This window comes from Scyliorhinus torazame, chromosome 12 (assembly GCF_047496885.1).
Source record: "Scyliorhinus torazame isolate Kashiwa2021f chromosome 12, sScyTor2.1, whole genome shotgun sequence".
NCBI lineage: Eukaryota > Metazoa > Chordata > Chondrichthyes > Carcharhiniformes > Scyliorhinidae > Scyliorhinus > Scyliorhinus torazame.
Window position 1 is genome coordinate 93,228,919 of NC_092718.1, and position 22,432 is coordinate 93,251,350.

General features: G+C 49.0%; 1 protein-coding gene across 1 annotated transcript in view; it reads left to right on the forward strand.

The window, feature by feature from the left end:
• Positions 1-21,817: 21,817 nt before the first annotated feature.
• The window catches only part of LOC140387086 (uncharacterized), a 33,253-nt gene continuing 32,638 nt past the window's right edge, over positions 21,818-22,432 (forward strand). Inside the window, exon 1 of the mRNA XM_072470095.1 lies at positions 21,818-22,073. Coding sequence (XP_072326196.1) covers positions 21,818-22,073 — 256 coding nt within the window. The remainder of the gene's footprint in view (positions 22,074-22,432) is intronic.

Below are 22,432 nucleotides of genomic sequence, written 5' to 3' on the forward strand. Positions count from 1 at the left end.
TTGGTGTGTTTCATTATGCAATAACTCCATTGGGGAGTGACTGTTGATGTGTTTGCTTGCAGAGTGATATCCCCATTGGCGAGTGAGTGTTGATGTGTTTTATTACAGAGTGATATCTCCATTGGGGAGTGAGTGTTGGTGTGTTTTATTATAGAGTGATATCCCCATTGGGGAGTGAATGTTGGTGTGTTTATTGCAGAGTGATATCCCGATTGGGGAGTGAGTGTTGATGTGTTTTATTACAGAGTGATATCTCCATTGGGGAGTGAGTGTTGGTGTGTTTTATTACAGTGATATCTCCATTGGGGAGTGTGTGTTGGTGTGTTTTATTACAGAGTGATATCCCCATTGGGGATTGAGTGTTGGTGTGTTTTATTACAGTGATATCTCCATTGGGGATTGAGTGTTGGTGTGTTTTATTACAGAGTGATATCCCCATTGGGGATTGAGTGTCGGTGTGTTTTATTACAGAGTGATATCCCCATTGGGGAGTGAGTGTTGGTGTGTTTTATTACAGTGATATCTCCATTGGGGATTCAGTGTTGGTGTGTTTTATTACAGAGTGATATCCCCATTGGGGATTGAGTGTTGGTGTGTTTTATTACAGAGTGATATCTCCATTGGGGAGTGAGTGTTGGTGTGTTTTATTACAGTGATATCTCCATTGGAGAGTGAGTGTTGGTGTGTTTTATTACAGTGATATCTCCATTGGGGATTGAGTGTTGGTGTGTTTTATTACAGTGATATCTCCATTGGGGAGTGAGTGTTGGTGTGTTTTATTACAGAGTGATATCCCCATTGGGGATTGAGTGTTGGTGTGTTTTATTACAGAGTGATATCTCCATTGGGGAGTGAGTGTTGGTGTGTTTTATTACAGTGATATCTCCATTGGAGAGTGAGTGTTGGTGTGTTTTATTACAGAGTGATATCCCCATTGGGGATTGAGTGTTGGTGTGTTTTATTACAGTGATATCTCCATTGGGGATTGAGTGTTGGTGTGTTTTATTACAGAGTGATATCCCCATTGGGGATTGAGTGTCGGTGTGTCTTATTACAGAATGATATCTCCACTGTGGTGTGACTGTCAGTGTGTTTTATTAAAGAGTGATATCCCCATTGGGAAGTGAGTGTTGATGTTTTTGATGACAGAGTGATATCCCATTTGGAGGGTGAGTGTTGGTGTGTTTTATTACAGAGTGATATCCCCATTGGGGAGTGAGTGTTGATGTGTGTGATTACAGAGTGATATCCCCATTGGAGAGTGAGTGTCAGTGTGTTTTATTACAGAGTGATATCCCCATTGGGGATTGAGTGTTGGTGTGTCTTATTACAGAGTGATATCTCCACTGTGGTGTGACTGTCAGTGTGTTTTATTAAAGAGTGATATCCCCATTGGGAAGTGAGTGTTGATGTTTTTGATGACAGAATGATATCCCATTTGGAGAGTGAGTATTGGTGTGTTTTATTACAGTGATATCTCCATTGGGGAGTGAGTGTTGGTGTGTTTAATTACAGAGTGATATCCCCATTGGGGATTGAGTTTGCTGTGTTTTATTAAAAAGTGATATCTCCATTGGGGAGTGAGTGTTGGTGTGATTTATTACACAGTGATATCCCCATTGGGGAGTGAGTGTTGATGTGTTTGATTACAGAGTGATATCTCCGTTGGGGAGTGAGTGTTGGCGTGTTTTATTGCAGTTATATCTCCATTGGGGAGTCGCACCTCTCCGTGTCCTACCTCCTCTCTCTCTTCCTCATCAACCACCACGTCGTTTTGACAATTCTTTAAAAGCACAAGTGAACCGTCCCATCGGGGTATCGGCCCACCGGAGGTGGTGATTTGCGGAGGCCCGGGAGAATACCGGGTCCGGCCCACGAATGACATGCAAGCATCGTCTGCTGTACGTTCCGTTATGCATTGCGATTCTGCATCAAATCGTTGTCAGCCGCGATTTTGGTATCGGAACCTATTCCCTGCCCAATCGGGTTTTGCGATTTTGCTGTCGGCCGATGGAAATTCCCACTCCATATGTTTGCAGGTGTAGAATGAGAGGTTTCTGTCAAGGCCAACTACATCGGCTGACTGACAGGGAATAAAGTTGGAGTCATGGGTCGTCCCATGGAGAAATCCTTTATTATCAGTATCAATTTCTTCAGTCCATTTTCATCTCAACTGCACCCTCCCACTTCATCCCAATATCCCTGCTTCCGTTGGTGCTGAAAAATGTCTTGAACTCATTCTAGAATAGTCTCAGCGACTGAGTATCCATAGCTCTTTGGGATAGAGAAAGCCAAAGATTCACAACCTTCTGAATGAAGACATTTCTCCTCATCTCCGCCCAAAATGGCTTGTGGTGTTGGGTGCTCTGAGGTACAGACGAACCAACACGGTTGTGATTGTTACAACGCAGTTTTATTCCAACTAGTTATTTACACATTTGTCTTGGTACTCAGCACATGGTGACTTAGTGAGTGTCTTGTTAATGAGGTCCTGGCCTTGTCCCTTCTCCTGGTGGACTGGCCCCCAGGTGTCGTGTTTCTTGTCTTATACTGTGTCTGCTCTTGTCTGTGATTGGCTGTCGTGTTATGTGTGCTAATTGGTCTGTTGGTCTGTCGATCATGATGTGTGTGTTGTGATGTGTGTTTGAATATCATGACATCCCCCTTTTTTACAAGATTATGTGCCTACGTGGTTATAAATATGAATGTGACCTGAGTGCAGCTAAAGGTGTGTGTGCGTGATATTTACAGCATGTATATGTGGCATAACTATATACAAGGGGCGATGTCAGGTGTGGCATGCTAACGAGGTTGTACCATAACAAAAGAAGAAGAACGTTGAAATGTGGTCCGATCAAACGAGACCTGGAACGATAAAACAGTGACATGTTACAATACAGTAGTTGCTAAAACTTGACGTGTGAACAGTCTCATAAGTCCAGTCTAGTAGGTGGGCGACGAATTCGGGTTGACCGCCTCAAGGGTGGGTCGAGAACCACCAGCTGAGGTGCGAGCCTGGCCACGGGCGGCGACAGAAGGGGCATGGTATTTGGCAGCTCCACGAAGTCGCTATCAGGAACCAGTGGAGGACACGGCGTCTGTGTATGGTTCCGTTGCGAGCGTGGAAGTAGGCGAAGGGCTCGCCGATTGCGCCTACGCACGGATCCATCCGGCATGCGTACCAGGAACGAGCGGGGAGCCACGCGTCGGAGAACTTCGGCAGGTGCTGACCAGCCACCGTCTGGTAGATGAATGCGGACATTGTCTCCAGGGGCCAGGGAGGGAAGATCAGTTGCCCTTGTGTCGTACGATCTCTTCTGGCGATCGCGCTGCAGTTGCATCCTATGCAGTACCGGAGCATGGTCTATTGTTGGTGCCAGGATGGAAGGCACAGTGGTTCTGAGGGCGCGACCCATCAGTAGCTGTGCTGGCGAGAGACCCGTGGCTAGTGGGGCCGAGCGATAGGCCAGCAGGGCGAGGTGAAAGTCCGATCCGGCAGCAGCATCCTTGCAGAGGAGCCGCTTGGCAATGTGAACGCCCTTCTCCGCCTTTCCATTGGACTGGGGATGCAGAGGGCTGGACGTCACGTGTGTGAAGCCATACGAGGCTGCAAAGGACGACCATTCATGGCTGGCAAAACAGGGCCCATTGTCCAACATGACAGTCATCGGAATGCCGTGGCGAGCAAAGGTGTCTTTGCAGGCCCTGATGACAGCAGGCGACGTCAGATCGTGCAGGCGTATGACTTCTGGGTAATTGGAGAAGTAGTCCATGATGATAACATAGTCCATGCCAAGCGCGTGAAATAGGTCGACACCCACCTTCGCCCAGGGGGACGTCACCAGCTCATGGGGCAGAAGCGTCTCAGGAGGTTGCGCCGGCTGAAACCTTTGGCAGGTTGTACAGTTGATCACCATGTTGGCAATATCGTCACTGATGCCCGGCCAGTATACCGCCTCTCGGGCACTCTGTCTGCACTTCCCGACCCCCAAGTGGCCTTCGTGCATTTGATCGAGAACCAGCTTGCGCATGCTGTGCGGAATCACAATCCGGTCCAGCTTCAGAAGGACACCATCAATGATGGCTAGGTCGTCTCGTATATTATAGAACTGCGGGCAATGCCCTTTGAGCCATCCTCCCGTCATGTGGCGCATCACTCGCTGCAAAAGGGGGTCGGCCGCTGTCTCTCGGTGTACAGGGGCCAGACTGGAGTCGTCAGCCGGCAGATTTGCCGCTGTCAAGGCCACCTGTGCCTCGACCTGACACACGAACCCCTCCGCATCTGGCGGCGTGCTCACTGCTCTGGATAGGGCATCCGCAACGATGAGGTCCTTCCCTGGAGTGTAGACCAGTTGGAAGTCATACCTCCTGAGTTTAAGTAGGATGTGCTGGAGGCGAGGGGTCATCTTGTTCAGGTCCTTGTTTATTATGCTGACCAGGGGGCGGTGGTCAGTTTCGACCGTGAACCTTGGAAGACCATAGACATAATCGTGGAACTTGTCTAAACCGGTTAGCAAGCCCAGGCATTCTTTTTCGATTTGCGCGTAGCGCGGCTCTGTGGGGGTCATAGCCCGCGATGCATGGGCAACCAGGGCCCATGACGACGTGTCATCCCTCTGCAGGAGCACTGCTCCAATGCCGGATTGGCTGGCATCAGTTGAGATTTTGGTGGGACGAGACGTGTCGAAGAACGCCAACACTGGTGCCGTGGTGAGTTTGCGTTTGAGCTCCTCCCTTTCCAGCTGGTGTGTGTTGCCACTGGAACTCTGTAGATTTTTTGACGAGGTGGCGCAGAGTCGTTGTGTGGGAGGCAAGGTTGGGAATGAATTTCCCTAGGAAGTTGACCATGCCAAGTAATCGTAGGACAGCCTTCTTGTCGGCCGGCTGCGGCATGGCTGTGATGGCGCTCACCTTGTCTGCATCCGGACGGACCCCTGACCGGGAGATGTGGTCCCCCAGGAACTTCAATTCGGTCTGGCCAAAGGCGCACTTGGCTCGGTTGAGGCGCAGGCCGTTTTCCCGTATGCGGGCAAAAACGCGTTGGAGACGATGTATGTGCTCCTGCGGTGTGGTGGACCAGATGATGACATCGTCCACATATACGCGCACCCCTTCGATGCCTTCCATCATCTGCTCCATGATTCTGTGGAAGACCTCGGATGCCGAGATGATGCCAAATGGCATCCGGTTGTAGCAGAATCTGCCGAAAGGGGTGTTGAAGGTACATAGCATTCGGCTGGACGGGTCCAGTTGGATCTGCCAAAATCCTTTAGAAGCATCCAGTTTCGTGAATATCTTCGCTTGGGCCATTTCACTGGTGATCTCCTCCCGTTTGGGTATGGGATAATGTTCCCGTATAATGTTATTATTGAGGTCTTTGGGGTCTATACAGATGCGGAGCTCGCCAGAGGGCTTCTTGACACACACCATGGAGCTGACCCATGGCGTGGGCTCCGTGACCCTGGATAGGACCCCTTGGTCCTGGAGATCCTGCAGCTGCAGCTTGAGGCGGTCTTTAAGTGGCGCAGGAACCCTGCGAGGTGCGTGAATGACCGGGATGGCGTCCGGTTTGAGGCGAATTCGGTATGTGTATGGCAGTGTTCCCATGCCTTCAAATACCTCCTGGTTGTGGGCGAGGAGCGATTGGAGCTGTGCGTTGAACTGAGCATTCGGGAAGTCAGACGTGCCGTCTGGAGAGAGAGAAAGAATTTGTTGCACAAGGTGAAGAGCCTTACATGCCTGTGCACCCAGCAGGGAGTCCTTCAGTGAGCCAACTATCTCGAACTAGAGTGTGGCCGTGTGTGTTTTGTGTGTCACCTGGAGCTGGCAGGATCCCATGGCCGGGATAACGTTCCCGTTGTAGTCGACCATCTTGCACCGGGATGGCTGGATTGGTGGTCTGACCTTCATGGCATAGAATGCTGACCATGCTATGAGGTTGGCAGATGCTCCAGTGTCCAGGCGGAAAGTGATCGGCGATCGGTTGACCGTCAGAGTGGCACTCCATTCATCGGACGGATTGATGGTGTTGACCCGGTTCACATCAATGACCGCAATGCGGAAGGCGCCTTGGTCATCTGTGTCGTTGGTTTGGGTGTCCTGATGTGGAGGCTGGATGGTCCGCACGTGTCCGCGAGGTTGTCGGAGATGTGAAAGATCCACAGGTTGAGCCGCTCGACAGTAGGCAGCGTAGTGGCCCATCTTGCCACAGCGTAGGCAGTGTCGGGTTTTTGCAGGACATTGCCCTTTAAAATGTGCAGCTCCACAGTTGCCGCACATCATGACATCATGGCGTTCATTACGCCACTGCGCATGCGCAGTTCGGTCTTGCGTCGGGCGCGCCTGCGCACTGCGTCCCTCAATGTTGCCGTTGGTTTTGGCGCGCACAAACGCGGGAGGCCTCAAAAAGCGCGCAAAACGGCCGCCCTCGTCCGGGCCGCAGGCCGGGAGAAACTCGATTGCCTGGATGCATTCGGCCTCGTGGGTGGCCTGGCTTGCCGATTCGATCGCTTGGGATCCCCTGTGTGCCGATTCGGTCGCCTGAAATTGGGCATAGCGGCTGGTTGCATTTTCACGCAGGACACAGGCTTCCACTGCAGATGCTAAGTTCAGGCATTTAATTTTAAGAAGCTGCTGGCGTAGGCCACTGGAGACAACGCCAAAAACGATCTGGTCCCGGATCATGGACTCTGAGGTGGTGCCGTAACCGCAGGACTGCGCGAGTATGCGGAGGTGCGTCAGGAAGGGTTGAAAGAGCTCGTCCTTACCTTGCAGGCGCTGCTGAAAGACATACCTCTCAAAGCTTTCATTGACCTCAACGTTGAAGTGCTGGTCGAGCTTGAGGAGGACCGTGTCATATTTGGATTTGTTCTCGCCTTCCGCGAACACCAAGGAGTTGTATACATCGATGGCGTGCTGATCTGCGGTAGTGAGGAGCATGGCAATCTTTGTTTCGTCCGAGGCGCCCTGTTTTTCGTTGGCTCGCATTAACAGATCGAATCGCTGCTTGAAGAGCTTCCAGTTGGTCCCCAGGTTCCCAGCGACTTGCAACGGTTTGGTTTGTTGTGGGTGTCCATGGCTCAGGATGGCAGATTTGCCGGTAAGTATCGATTTACTCACTGGTACCATGTGGTGTTGGGTGCTCTGAGGTACAGACGAACCAACACGGTTGCGATTGGTACAACGCAGTTTTATTCCAACTAGTTATTTACACATTTGTCTTGGTACTCAGCACGTGGTGACTTAGTGAGTGTCTTGTTAATGAGGCCCTGGCCTCGTCCCTTCTCCAGATGGACTGGCCCCCAGGTGTTGTGTTTCTTGTCTTATACTGTGTCTGCTCTTGTCTGTGATTGGCTGTCGTGTTATGTGTGCTAATTGGTCTGTTGGTCTGTCTATCATGATGTGTGTGTTGTGATGTGTGTTTGAATATCATGACATGGCTGACCTGATAATTTGAATCCTGAATTTCAGTCTCACCAGCCAAGGAGGAATCTTTGCGCGAAACATGTCACACCTCTAAGTTTGCTGACGTAGAGAACTCCAAAGATTCACAACCCTGTGGGGGAAGAAATTTCAGTTTGAAATAGCTGACCCCTTATCTTGAGATTCTGATCCTGTGTTCTAAACTCACCAGCAAGAGGGAAACAGCCTCGCAGCATCTATCACTCCCTCTAAAATATACTATGCATTTCAATGAGATCAACTCTTGTTCTTTTCAACTCCAGAGGCTCCATCCCTCCCTGTCATGATATGCAGACATGCACATAATGAGATACAGACAGGCAGCTAATGAACACAGAGAACTGGACATAACCAATCAGCAGGCAGAACACTTGGGGGTGGTCTCCCACTATAAAAGGCACGAGGCACTCACACTCCGCCTCTTTCTACTGGGGACATCTACAGAGTGAGTCAGGTATGTATATCACATAACACCTACAGCACGTGACTAAGAGCTAGTCTGGTTCAGTCAGACAGAGTAATAACACTTAGGTTAGCAGAGAGTTGAACTCACAGATAACTGAGCTAACTGTGTGGTAGGTTCAATAAATCAAATTGAACTAACTTCAAGGTCTGGAGTATCTTTCAGTTATAGCTGCATCCAGTTGCAGCCCGTGTTATCTCAGTGTGCTTAACACGACATGGTACCAGAAGACTGCTATCCCTAGGTGGTTTGCCTCAATCTGTTCCATGATGACCAGCAAATGTATCCCGGCACCATGGAGAAGATCCTGGCTCCTCAATAGCTGCGGACCTCCGGCAATCTCAGTGCCAACTTGCGGACTTTCAAGCAAAGGTTTCTGCTGTACATCGAAGCCTCAGACCTTAAGGGTGATACAAGAAAGATCGCGCTTCTCCTCTCAACTGCGGGGGATCAGGCCATCCAACTCTTCAACTCGTTTAACTTCACCGAAGGCCAGGACAAGACAAAGTTTCAGACCATCCTGGACAAGTTTGATAGGCATTGTGAAGTGGACAGCCCGTGTTATCTCAGTGTGCTTGTCACGTCACTCCCCATTCGACAACATCCCGTGGCAGGAAATCATCTGGTGAATCTTCATTGCATCTTCTCTCAGGCAAATATGTCAATCTTCGGACGACGAGTCATTCAGACTCAAAAAGCTAACTCTGTTTCTCTCTCTGCAGATGCTGCCAGACCCGCTGAGTTGATCCAGAATTTCCTGCTTTGATATTTTTCATTAGGTGAGAAGGCTAGACGTGTTAACAATACTCCAGGTTTGGTCTGACCATAACCTGTCCAATTACAGCAAGACCTCCTGAATCTCATTCTCCAAAGACTCTTGCAATGAAGGTTGACTTTCCCTTGCTGTATGGCTGAGGTCCACTGATGTGAAATAGGGTCCACTTTTTTCTGGAAAAAATATACTTTATTCATAAAATATTTGAAAGAACTTCACAAACATGTCATGGCAGGTGCAGTATCATTTGGATCAATGTGAGGTTATCCACTTTGGTAGCAAAAACAAGAAGGCAGATTATTAACTGGATGGCCATAAATTAGGAGAGGGAAATGTGCAATGAGACCTGGGTGTCCTTGTACGCCAGTCAATTAAGGTAATCATGCAAGTACAGCAGGCAGTAAAGAAGGCAAATGGTACACTGGCCTTTATCGCGAGAGAATTTAAGTACGGGAGCAGGGATATCTTGCTGCAATTATACAGGCCTTGGCGAGGCCACACCTGGAATATTGTGTGCAGTTTTGGTCTCCTTATCTGAGGAAGGATGTTCTTGCTATAGAGGGAGCGATTTAATGGCCGCTTTGTGCGAAAGCGAAAGCGCACAAGGCCGTTAAATCGCAACAGAGGTCAATATAAAGAACCGCAACGGGCGTCGATCTGATGCGATCTAACCTATCTGCTCCAGTTAGCGAAATCTGAATCCCATCTCAGCATGGCAAGAAAACAATAATCACTACTTAAGCCCAACGAGAGCGAAGACCGATCTAATGCCCCACCGTGATCTAACTCTAACTGCCTCCCCAGAAGTTATCACACATGAACTGATCAGTACTCCTATTTAAAAACGTGAAGCTGGAAGAAGAACTGCTGTGGGGACACGAGGAGGTGAGTAGCCATCTTCGCTCCCGGGCAAAAAGATCACGGACACTGGGATTCCTGCTCCGGTGCTTGAAGGTGGTTTGCGGTGCCACCGGCGGCCAGCCTCGGTCGGGGGGGACCGCCATCGGAGCAGGGGTGTGTGTTGCGGAGAGGGGGGTGGCTGCCCATGGCCTGGCCTCGGCTTGTGTGGGGGGGGGGGGGGGGGCATGGGTGTCCCAGCGCCCGCGGGTCCACATGCAAACCCGTGGACCGTGTGGTCCCCTTCCAGGGGCAACCCCAGCCCCACCCCACCTGCCCCACCGACCACCCCTAACTCCTACTGACCATGGAAGCCTCTGGCCATCTGGCTGAAGGTGATTGGCAGTAGGGAATTGCTAATCATAGTTAAGTGAGCACTTCACACATCCTAACTGCATCACCGTGGGTTGATGCGCCATGTAGCATGCGGGGGTTATTGCCTAACATCCCAAACAGACCATGATGCCTGGACACTGTGGGAGGCAATACCATGGAAGCAGTGGCCAACATCTGAACACCCAAGCGATTTACGCCAGCACCGGGGACATTTCCGCGACCAGAGGATGGATGTGTGCACAGGGGAGGGCAAGCACCCTCTCCAGGTAACGTTATGTGCACGTGTCTGGGGTGTAGGATCTGGGATCTGGTGAGCAGTGGCCCCCGTTGCGGCCAGGGGAGCGTGGGCAGGGCGAACCTGGGGACAGGAAGTAGGGGTGTGTGGTGGGAGGAGCAATGGGTCTGGAGTGTCTCCGGGCAGAAGACACTGCTGATTGTCAATCTCTCCTGCTCCAATCATAGGTATATGGTCAGATACATCGAAAAGTAAATTGTCGCCGTATAATAGCCTGTGTTCCATCCCACCCCCTTATTATCTCCCTCCATTTATTTGAGCACCTCAGCGTAATGGTCAAGGACTCTTTTGCTTGTGTAAATAGTAAAGGGGACATGGCCATCCTTGTCTCAGTCCCCTCTGTAGCTGAAAATACACCAAGCTCAATTTGTTTGCCTGTACACTCACCCTCGGATCTGTTTACAATAATTTGACCAATGCTGCAAATTTAGGCTCAATCCCGAACTGAAAATGAAAAATGGAAATCGCTTATTGTCACAAGTAGGCTTCAATGAAGTTACTGTGAAAAGCCCCTAGTCACCACATTCCCGCGCCTGTTCGGGGAGGCTGGTACCGGAATTGAACCGTGCTGCTAGCCTACCTTGATCTGCTTTAAAAGCCAGCTATTTAGCCCAGTGTGCTAAACCAGCCGCAAAATGTTCCAACACCGCAAACAAATACTTCCATTCGACTCTATCGAACACGTTCTCTGCATGTAATGCCATTATTACATCCTGCTCCTTCTCCTCTGCCGGAGTCAAAACCACGTTTAACAGGCGTCGTACATTTGAAGCTAGCCGACTGCCCTTTCCGAATCCTGTCTGGTCATCCCCCACTCGCCGCGGTAGGCATTTCTCTAATCTAAGAGCCAGCATCTTTGTCAAAATCTTAACATTTATGTGTAATAATGATATGGGCTGAAATGACCCACACTCCATCGGATCGTTATCTTCCTTCAACAATAGTGAAACTGAAGCTTGACCCATTGTGTCTGGGAGCACTTTCCTTTTCACTGCATCTTCAAACATCATTACCAGCAGTGAAGCCAGTTTATCCATAAGTTTCTTGTAGAACTCCACCGGGAGTCCATCCAGGCCTGTTGCCTTCCTTGTCTGCACCTTCCCCATTGTAGTCTGTATTTCTTCCACCCCTATAGGTCTTTCCAATCCAGCCTTACCTTCTTCATCTAGCATTGGAAATTTCAATTAATCGAAGAACTTTTGCATATCCCAATCATCCCCTGGAGGCTCTGCTCGACACAAATTCCAATACAACATCTCGAACACCTTATTCATCTATTCTGGTGTGAATACCAACCTCCCTGTTTCATCCCAGACATATATAATCTCCCTCGAGGCCATCTGATGCCTAAGTTGCCAGCATCCAACCAGTCTTGTCCAATATTCATACACTGCCACTCTAGCTCGTCTTAACTGGCGTACAGCTTTCCTGGTCAATAGTAAATCAAACTTCTCTTGAAGCTCCTTCCTGCTGTTCAATAACTCCGATGTGGGTTTCACCTCATACTTCCCATCCACCACCAAAACTTTGTCCACGAGCCGTTGGTATTCTTCCTTCACTTCCCTATCCATCTGTGCTTTGCATGAGATCATTTCCGCCCCCCCTCCGCACTCCTGCTTTTGAGTTCCCCAAATCATTGAAGGCGAGACGTCCTCATTATTATTATGCATAATATGTTCAGCGATAACTTTACTCTTCTTTTCGTAAACGCCCAAATCTGCCACCAATCCCACATCCATCCGCCAGCAAGTCTTTGAATCGGACCCTTCTCCAAGACTAGTTCCACCAAATGTGGGGCATAATCCGAAATAGCGATGGTGGAATAATCCACTTTCTCACCCCCATAGTAGCACCCTCACTATGATGAAAAAAATCGGTCCTTGAATATACATTGTGCACCGGAAGGAAGAAGGAGTATTCCCTTCCCTCCGCGTGTAAAAACCACCATGGGTCTACGCCCATTTCCTTCATAAATGCTGCCAATACTATCACCCCACCTGAAGGATTAAATGTGCGTGGCTTCGAATAATCTAACTTTGGGTTCAGTACAATGTTTAAATCTCCACCTAGAATCAGCTGATATGTATCTAGACTTGGAATGGCTGCCATCAGCCTTTTCATAAACCCTACATCGTCCTGGTTTGGTTTCTGTAAACCTCACCCCCTTGTTGATTGGTATTGCCACTCCCCTTGCCCTCGCCCCGTAACGTGAGTAGTATGTCTGTCCCACTCAGCCCTTCCTTACCAGCAGTCGGTCCTTCTCCCTCAGGTGCGTCTCTTGTAAGTAGATTATGTCTGTTTTTAGGCTTCTTAGGTGGGCGAAGACTCTGGATCTTTTCACCGGGCTTTTTAGTCCCTTTACGTACCAGGAAACAATCCTGGTGCGGGGTTTCTGACCCCCCCCCCCCCAGGGTCCTGCGGGATCACCCATGCTTGGATGAGCCCCTGCACTCTGGTTTCCTTTTGTTAGGGGGCCGTCTAAAATGACCTCAGCACCGCTCTCACCATGAGGTCGGGCCCCAGCGCTTCAGGGCTTCCCTTTGTCCAGGGGGCACCCAACATGGCAGCCAAATAGGTGTACACCATGTGGATGTGCCCCTGCACTCCAGGGTCTCCCTTCGCCCTGATACCCTCTCGAGATGTTGTTTGCGGCGCCATCGCGCCCTGCTCCATACCTGCCGAGACCGGTGTCTGCTCTGTTTCTCTACCTCAACCTTCCCTTTTGTTCTGCGCTCCACCCCGACTCCTTTCCTTCCTCCCCAGCCCATCCCTCTGTCTACACCCACCTCCCCCCCCCCCTGTGTTCTTCCCCCTTCTGCCTCGTTCTCCTGCCCCCCCTTGTGCCAGACTCCCTCTCCCCTGTGAGGTGCACCGCACCCCTCCTTTCTTTTTGCCCTCGTGTTGGCCCTCCTCGCTAGTACGGTGGCTCCCCTCCCTGAGCTTGCCCGGCTCTGGCCCTGCTTTACCCTCCTCCTTCCACCTCTTCTCTCGCCCACCTGTCTGCTTTTCTGACTCATGCTCCCCTTGCTCTGCTCCCCCTCATCACATTGAGAGAAGAGGCTAGCCCGAAAATGATGTAGTACAATCGATTGATTGATTAAATTTATTGTCACATGTACCGAAGTACAATAAAAAGTATTTTTCTGCAGCCAAGGGAGAGTACACAGTACGTACATAGTAGACAAAGAGAATAATCAACAGAGAACATTGACAAATGGTAAAAACTGGATAAATGCAAATAACGGGATGCTGGAATCAGACATGAAAGAGAAAATGCTGGAAAATCTCAGCAGGTCTGGCAGCATCTGTAGGGAGAGAAAAGAGCCAACGTTTCAAGTCCGATGATTCTTTGTCAAAACTTTGACAAAGTCATCGGATTCGAAACGTTAGCTCTTTTCTCTCCCGACAGATGCTGCCAGACCTGCTGATATTGACAAATGATACAGCAACAGACAGTGATTGGTTACAGTGCGGAACAAGGGGCCATACAAAGCAAATACATGAGCAGAGCAGCATAGGGCTTCATGAATAGTGTTCTTACAGGGAACAGATTATACCAAGGGGGAGTCGTTGAGGAGTCTTGTAGCTGTGGGGAAGAAGCTGTTCCTATGTCTGGATGTGTGGGTCTTCAGACTTCTGTACCTTCTGCCTGATGGAAGGGTCTGGAAGAACCACTTCCACTGGCATAACCACTTCCTTACCTTGCAGGTCAGCTGTTCGGGAGAGAGAGGGAGCCAGGACCTTGGAAACAGCGCGGGAGTTTCAAAAAGCGCGGGAGCTGCGAGGCAGAGGGGACAGTTTAAAAGGGCGCGCTGTGGGTGAGGTAAGTACTGCATAACCACTTCCTTACCTTGCAGGTCAGCTGTTCGGGAGAGAGAGGGAGCCAGGACCTTGGAAACAGCGCGGGAGTTTCAAAAAGCGCGGGAGCTGCGAGGCAGAGGGGACAGTTTAAAAGGGCGCGCTGTGGGTGAGGTAAGTACTGCATAACCACTTCCTTACCTTGCAGGTCAGCTGTTCGGGAGAGAGAGGGAGCCAGGACCTTGGAAACAGCGCGGGAGTTTCAAAAAGCGCGGGAGCTGCGAGGCAGAGGGGACAGTTTAAAAGGGCGCGCTGTGGGTGAGGTAAGTACTGCATAACCACTTCCTTACCTTGCAGGTCAGCTGTTCGGGAGAGAGAGGGAGCCAGGACCTTGGAAACAGCGCGGGAGTTTCAAAAAGCGCGGGAGCTGCGAGGCAGAGGGGACAGTTTAAAAGGGCGCGCTGTGGGTGAGGTAAGTACTGCATAACCACTTCCTTACCTTGCAGGTCAGCTGTTCGGGAGAGAGATCAGTTTTGGGAGCAGGCCTATTGGCTGACTGTAAATCAGGAAGGATACAAAGGGTGTGGCTGAAGTGCCTTTAGAAATGAAGTGCTGAAGGCAAACAGAGTGTATCTGAGTTTGGGTAAGGCTGAGTTCGGGTAAGAGGGGAGTGACAAAAAAAAAAAAAAAAAAAAAATCAAGTTAATTAAGTAAAGTAATTAACTAGTTAAGGGAATTTGGTGCTCACCTGAAGGAGGTGCAGAGAAGCAGACCTGTGAGGGAGTCTCTGGAGCAACTACATCACAGCCAGCAGGTAAGTGTTTGGCTTGTAACTGGTAAGTGATTTCTCTCTCTTTGACTTTCTCCTAGCTGTGTAGTGTAGTTCAAAGTTAACTTCAGGTTTAAGTCATGGCAGGAGAGCTCAGACCCGTGTCATGCTCCTCTTGTGAGATGTGGCAAGTCAGGAACCCTTCTGGTGTCCCTGACTCCTTCATCTGCAAGAAGTGTGTCCAACTGCAGCTCCTGTTAGACCACTTGACGGCTCTGGAGCTGCGGATGGACTCACTTTGGAGCATCCGCGATGCTGAGGAAGTTGTGGAAAGCACATTCAGTGAGTTGGTCACACCGCAGATTAAAATTACTGAGGCAGATAGGGAAAGGGTGACCAACAGACAGAGGAAGAGTAGGAAGGCAGTGCAGGGATCCCCTGCGGTCATCTCCCTCCAAAACAGATTTACCGTTTTGGAAACTGTTGGGGGAGATGGCTCACCAGGGGAAGGTGGCAGCAGCCAGGTTCATGGCACCGTGGCTGGCTCTGCTGCACAGAAGGGCGGGAAAAAGAGTGGCAGAGCTATAGTGATAGGGGATTCAATCGTAAGGGAAATAGACAGGCGTTTCTGTGGACGCAAACGAGAATCCAGGTTGGTATGTTGCCTCCCTGGTGCAAGGGTCAAGGATGTCTCGGAGCGGCTGCAGGGCATTCTGGAGGGGGAGGGTGAACAGCCAGCTGTCGTGGTGCATATAGGCACCAACGATATAGGTAAAAAACGGGATGAGGTCCTACAAGCTGAATTTAGGGAGTTAGGAGTTAAACTAAAAAGTAGGACCTCAAAGGTAGTAATCTCAGGATTGCTACCAGTGCCACGTGATAGTCAGAGTAGGAATGACAGGATAGCTAGGATGAATACGTGGCTTGAGAGATGGTGCAAGAGGGAGGGTTTCAAATTCCTGGGACATTGGGACCGATTCTGGGGGAGGTGGGACCTGTACAAATCGGACGGTCTGCATCTGGGTGGGACCGGAACCAATGTTCTCGGGGGGGTGTTTGCTAGTGCAGTTGGGGAGGGTTTAAACTAATGTGCCAGGGGGATGGGAACCGATGTAGGAAGTCAGTGGGGACAGAAACAAAAGGCAGGAAGGGAGAGTGTGTAAAGCATGACCAGAGAAAGCAGGGCAGAGAGCAAGGAAGGTCTACATTAAACTGCATTTATTTCAATGCAAGGGGCCTGACGGGCAAAGCGGATGAACTCAGGGCATGGACGGGCACATGGGACTGGGATATTATAGCTATGACTGAAACATGGCTAAGGGAGGTGCAGGACTGGCAGCTCAATGTTCCGGGCTACAGATGCTACAGAAAGGATAGAACAGGAGGTAAGAGAGGAGGGGGAGTGGCGTTTTTGATTAGGGAGAACATCACGGCAGTACTTAGAGGGGATATATCCGAGGGTTCGCCCACTGAGTCTATATGGGTGGAACTGAAAAATAAGAAGGGAGAGATCACCTTGGTAGGACTGTACTACAGGCCCCCAAATAGTCAGCGGGAAATTGAGGAGCAAATATGTAAGGAGATTACAGATAGCTGCAAGAATAATAGGGTGGTAGTAGTAGGGGACTTTAACTTTCCCAACATTGACTGGGACAGTCATAGCATTAGGGGCTTGGATGGAGGGAAATTTGTTGAGTGTATTCAGGAGGAATTTCTCATTCAGTATGTGGATGGACCGACTAGAGAGGGGGCAAAACTTGACCTCGTCTTGGGAAATAAGGAAGGGCAAGTGATAGAAGTGCTAGTGAGGGATCACTTTGGGACAAGTGACCATAATTCCATTAGTTTTAAGATAGCTATGGAGAATGATAGGTCTGGCCCAAGAGTTAAAATTCTTAATTGGGGCAAGGCCAATTTTGATGGTATCAGACAGGAACTTGCAGAGGTAGATTGGGGGAGACTGTTGGCAGACAAAGGGACGGCTGGTAAATGGGAGGCTTTTAAAAATGTGTTAACCAGGGTGCAGGGTAAGCACATTCCCTTTAGAGTGAAGGGCAAGGCTGGTAGAAGTAGGGAACCCTGGATGACTCGAGATATTGAGACTCTGGTCAAAAAGAAGAAGGAGGCATATGACGTACATAAGCAACTGGGATCAAGTAGATCCCTTGAAGAGTATAGAGATTGTCGAAATAGAGTTAAGAGGGAAATCAGGAGGGCAAAAAGGGGACATGAAATTGCTTTGGCAAATAATGCAAGGGAGAATCCAAAGAGATTCTACAGATACATAAAGGGGAAAAGAGTAACTAGGGACAGAGTAGGGCCTCTTAAGGATGATCAAGGGCATTTATGTGCAGAGCCACAAGAGTTGGGTGAGATCCTGAATGAATATTTCTCATCGGTATTCACGGTGGAGAAAGGCATGGATGTTAGGAAACTAAGGGAAATAAATAGTGATGTCTTGAGAAGTGTGCATATTACAGAGGAGGAGGTGCTGGAAGTCTTAAAGCGCATCAAGGTAGATAAATCCCCGGGACCTGATGAAATGTATCCCAGGATATTGTGGGAGGCTAGGGAGGAAATTGCGGGTCCCCTAACCGAGATATTTGAATCATCGGCAGCCACAGGTGAGGTGCCTGAAGATTGGAGAGTGGCGAATGTTGTGCCCTTGTTTAAGAAGGGCAGCAGGGAAAAGCCTGGGAACTACAGACCGGTGAGCCTAACGTCTGTAGTAGGTAAGTTGCTAGAAGGTATTCTGAGAGACAGGATCTACAAGCATTTAGAGAGGCAAGGACTGATTCGGGGCAGTCAGCATGGCTTTGTGCGTGGAAAATCATGTCTCACAAATTTGATTGAGTTTTTTGAGGGAGTGACCAAGAAGGTAGATGAGGGTAGTGCAGTAGACGTTGTCTACATGGACTTTAGCAAAGCCTTTGACAAGGTACCGCATGGTAGGTTGTTGCAGAAGGTTAAAGCTCACGGGATCCAGGGTGAGGTTGCCAATTGGATTCAAAATTGGCTGGACGACAGAAGGCAGAGGGTGGTTGTAGAGGGTTGTTTTTCAAACTGGAGGCCTGTGACCAGTGGTGTGCCTCAGGGATCGGTGCTGGGTCCACTGTTATTTGTGATTTATATTAATGATTTGGATGAGAATTTAGGAGGCATGGTTAGTAAGTTTGCAGATGACACCAAGATTGGTGGCATAGTGGATAGTGAAGAAGGTTATCTAGGATTGCAACGGGATCTTGATCAATTAGGCCAGTGGGCCGACGAATGGCAGATGGAGTTTAATTTAGATAAATGTGAGGTGATGCATTTTGGCAGATCGAATCAGGCCAGGACCTACTCAGTTAATGGTATGGCGTTGGGGAGAGTTATAGAACAAAGAGATCTAGGAGTACAGGTTCATAGCTCCTTGAAGGTGGAGTCGCAGGTGGACAGGGTGGTGAAGAAGGCATTCGGCATGCTTGGTTTCATTGGTCAGAACATTGAATATAGGAGTTGGGACGTCTTGTTGAAGTTGTACAAGACATTGGTACGGCCACACTTGGAATACTGTGTGCAGTTCTGGTCACCCTATTATAGAAAGGATATTATTAAACTAGAAAGAGTGCAGAAAAGATTTACTAGGATGTTGCCGGGACTTGATGGTTTGAGTTATAAGGAGAGGCTGGATAGACTGGGACTTTTTTCCCTGGAGCGTAGGAGGCTTAGGGGTGATCTTATAGAGGTCTATAAAATAATGAGGGGCATAGATAAGGTAGATAGTCAACATCTTTTCCCAAAGGTAGGGGAGTCTAAAACTAGAGGGCATAGGTTTAAGGTGAGAGGGGAGAGATTCAGAAGGGCCCAGAGGGGCAATTTCTTCACTCAGAGGGTAGTGAGTGTCTGGAATGGGCTGCCAGAGGTAGTAGTAGAAGAGGGTACAATTGTGTCTTTCAAAAAGCATTTAGATGGTTACATGGGTAAGATGGGTATAGAGGGTTATGGGCCAAGTGCGGGCAACTGGGACTAGCTTAATGGTAAAAAACTGGGCGGCATGGACTGGTTGGGCCGAAGGGCCTGTTTCCATGCTGTAAACTTCTATGATTCTATGATTCTATGAAGGCAATGCCTGTGTGTGAGAGGTCTCTGATAATGTTGTCTGCTTTCCTGAGGCAGCGGGAGGTGCACACAGAATCAATGTGGGGGTGGCAAGCATTTCTTGCGATCTTGGACCGAGCGATTGCCATACCAGGCTGTGATGCAGGCGGATAGGTTGCTCTCTATTGCACATCTGTAGATGTTTGTGAGAGTCAATGCAGACATCCCAAATTTATTTAGCTTGCCGTGTAAAACAGAAAACAGATGCTTACAGTTCATGATATTATTGACTCTGTTTGTGGTCTGTCCTCCGCTCTTTGGTCCGATTTTTCCCCCGTCCCTTCAGTTTGCATTGTTGTTGCGGTTATTCCTCCCAGAGTTTGTTCGATTTAACAAACTCGTCAACCTCCGTTGGTGTGTTGAAATACAATTCCTTTCCCTTAAATATTACCCAGAGTCTGGCCGGGAATAACATCCCAAATCGCACCCCACTTTTGTAGAGTGCTGATTTTGCTCTGTTGAATTCGGCCCTCTTTTTTTGCCAGGTCTGCCCCAATGTCTTGGTACACCCTTATATTCTTCCCTTCCCACGTACACAATTTCGTCTGACAGGCTCACCTTCAGATTTTGTCCCGGCCCTGGAACTGGTGCAGCTTCACGATAATTGCTCTGGGCTGCTCCCCGGCTTTGGGCCTGAGTCAAAGCAAACTTGTGCGCCCTGTCCATTTCTGGAGCCCCCCCCCCCACAACTTGCCCAGCATTTGGGTGATGTAGCCTGTTGGGTCTCTGCCCGATATCCCCTGTGGCAGACCCACTATTCTGCCATCTGGACCTGTTTTCCTGGTGCTCCACTTTCCCTCTTAGGTTCACCTGGTCGTCACCAACCTGCTCACCTCGGTTTCCAGAGCTACGATCCTGTCGCTCTGGTCAGAGGCAGCCTTCTCCAACTCCAGCAATGGAGAGAGGGAGTCACTCCCACAGCTTTTGTTTCATCATAACTACTTGCTCCTTCCAGTTTCTAATGTATGCTCTGGTTACTCTGAACTATATCACCAGCACCTTCAGGCTATCTCTGTCTGACCTGACAGTGAAGGTGACAAGGGAGCTGTCAGCCCAGTTCCCGAACAATATGGGACTCCACTGCCTGGGATGATCACTCCTCTTATGCCCGAATCCACCCTCATGAACTCAGCAAACGGTTGTGTACAACGCATGAACAGGACGGAAGAGAGAGGGCAGCCCTGCCTGACTCCAGATTTAATTGGAAAGCTTTCTGATTCCCACCAGTTGATTGAGACTGTGCTACTGATGTTTGTGTAGAGTAGTTGGATCAAATTGTGGATCCTGCCATTTTCACCTGTCATGTGAGAGTACCTTTAAGAAATGGGTGTTTATCAAATAGCTGCAGTGATGTCAGTGTGTGGGTGGAGCTAAGCTGTGACTCTGCTTTTACTTTTGCTTTAAGCAAAAAGCTGGCGTGTGTGTGTTTTAATTTCGTTTTCAGAGTTGAAGAAGCTGCAGTCACAGCAAGAAGGTGCATTGATCTCTCTCTGCAATCTAAAGACTGTCTCCAGATCATTTGAGGATTAATACCTGTTTCCGTATAAAATTTAAACCCGCTGTCTTTCTGTAAAAAGGGTTTTTTGGTCTTATGAATGTTGTTAGGAAAGTTATGAAGGGTTACTTATAGAATATTGTATCTGTGGGGATTAATGGTGTTGATAGTTGTTAAGATGTTTACTGTGGGTTTATAAAGTGTTAACTGGATTCATAAATAAACATGGTTTTGTTTTAAAAGTACTTTAGATCTCTGTTGCATCACATGTGTAAAGTAGGCCCTTGTGCTCCCCATAACCACAATCTATAAAAAGTTGTGGGTCAGATGAACTCCATGATACACTTTGATGTTCTCTAAACCCTGGCCCATAACACACCGCAGTTCTGGTCAGGATGGATCACCGACGACATCAGGCCTGACACGATTGGCCTTGACCTTGGACAAAATGTTATAGTCCACATTCAACAGTGAAATTTGGCACCAATGCCTAATTGCTTGCCTTTCTACCTCCTGCATGTGGATGAGGGTAATAATGCCTTACCTCATAGATTCTGACATAGTCCCGGTCAGAAGCAAACTCTCTTATTACGCAAGCAGGTCAGGGTCGATCGAGTCCCACAGAGCCAAATCCAGCTCAGCCAGTAAGCCATCGCTTCCAGGAGTTTCACTCCTCGTGAAGGACTCGAGGGCCTTAGTCAACTCATCCAGAGTGAATGATATATGCAGGCTCTCACGTTTGCTGCCTGCTACAACCTCCATGATAGAGGACAGGAGGGTTTGGGAGGCCTTGCTGTCTGTGGCCTTCATGTCATACAGTCTGGGATAAAAGGATATGCTGATCCTCAAAATGTCAGACTGCGATGACTTTACAGAGCCATCTTCTTCCTGCAGGTTGCTGATCACAGAGCTCTCTATGTGTACCTTTTGGAAGAAGAAACCCGAGCATGTCTCATCCACGTAGCGGATACAGGACTGGTAGATGATCTCGGGTGGCTTCGTGATGAAGAGCAAGACTTGCTGCCCCTTCACCTCCTGGAAATCCTCCTTGATATCAACCCCAACTGACTGCAGCCAGAGCAGTTTCTGCATGCCTTTCTGGAGCTAGGATATTTCCCCCTATCTCTCTCTCTCACCTTCTGAACACCTTTGAGGATGAAAAACCTCTTGATGTTCTCCTTGATTGCTTCCCACCAATGCTTCAGGGAGTCAAAGAGGGATTTCACTGTTCTCCAATCTTTGTAATCCCTCTTGAGCTCCTCAGTATTCTCTGGGGCCGACAGTTTTACATTCAGCTGCCAAACCTCGGGTCACCTTGTAGGTGATAGTCATCCAGTGGGAGGCAGTGGTCAGAGAAGAACACCGGCTTGACATTGGTGGATCTGACCATGAAAGCTCAGGACACATACAGGAAGTTGATCCTCGAGCAGACAGACCTGTCTGGCTGTGACCAGGTATATCTACGATGTGCTCCATCTGCAGGGTTTCTGAAGATGTTGTGCAGCTTTGGCATCTTTTATGTTTCCATCAGGAGTCTGGATGAGTCGTGTCGTCTGTTGTCGGCACTGGTGGATCGTCCAGCTGCATCAGTTGAAGTCACTGCCCAGAATTACTTGGTATTTATGTACCGAGGATCCACACTCAGTTTGCTGCAGCCACACACAATGGTGGCCATCAGGATTATTATGTTGGTCATTCCATCCTCTGAGGTGCCTTAGTACAAATTGTTAAGTGGGAAGATCTATTAGGAAGCATCTACAGCAGGGGAACTGACTATTTCATCCAATTGGTCCGTGCAAGATTTATATTTCACATGAGCTTTCTCCCACCCTCCTCTCTTCATTTCACTCGATCTGAATTAACTTCCCGTCCCCTACCCCCTCATATATTTTTCCAGCTTCTGCTGGAATACATCAAGAGAACATTGGGATTGCTATTCTGAAAGTGTTACATTTTTGCCAACAACTACTCCATAATTCCACTGGGCGAATGTTATTTCTGTC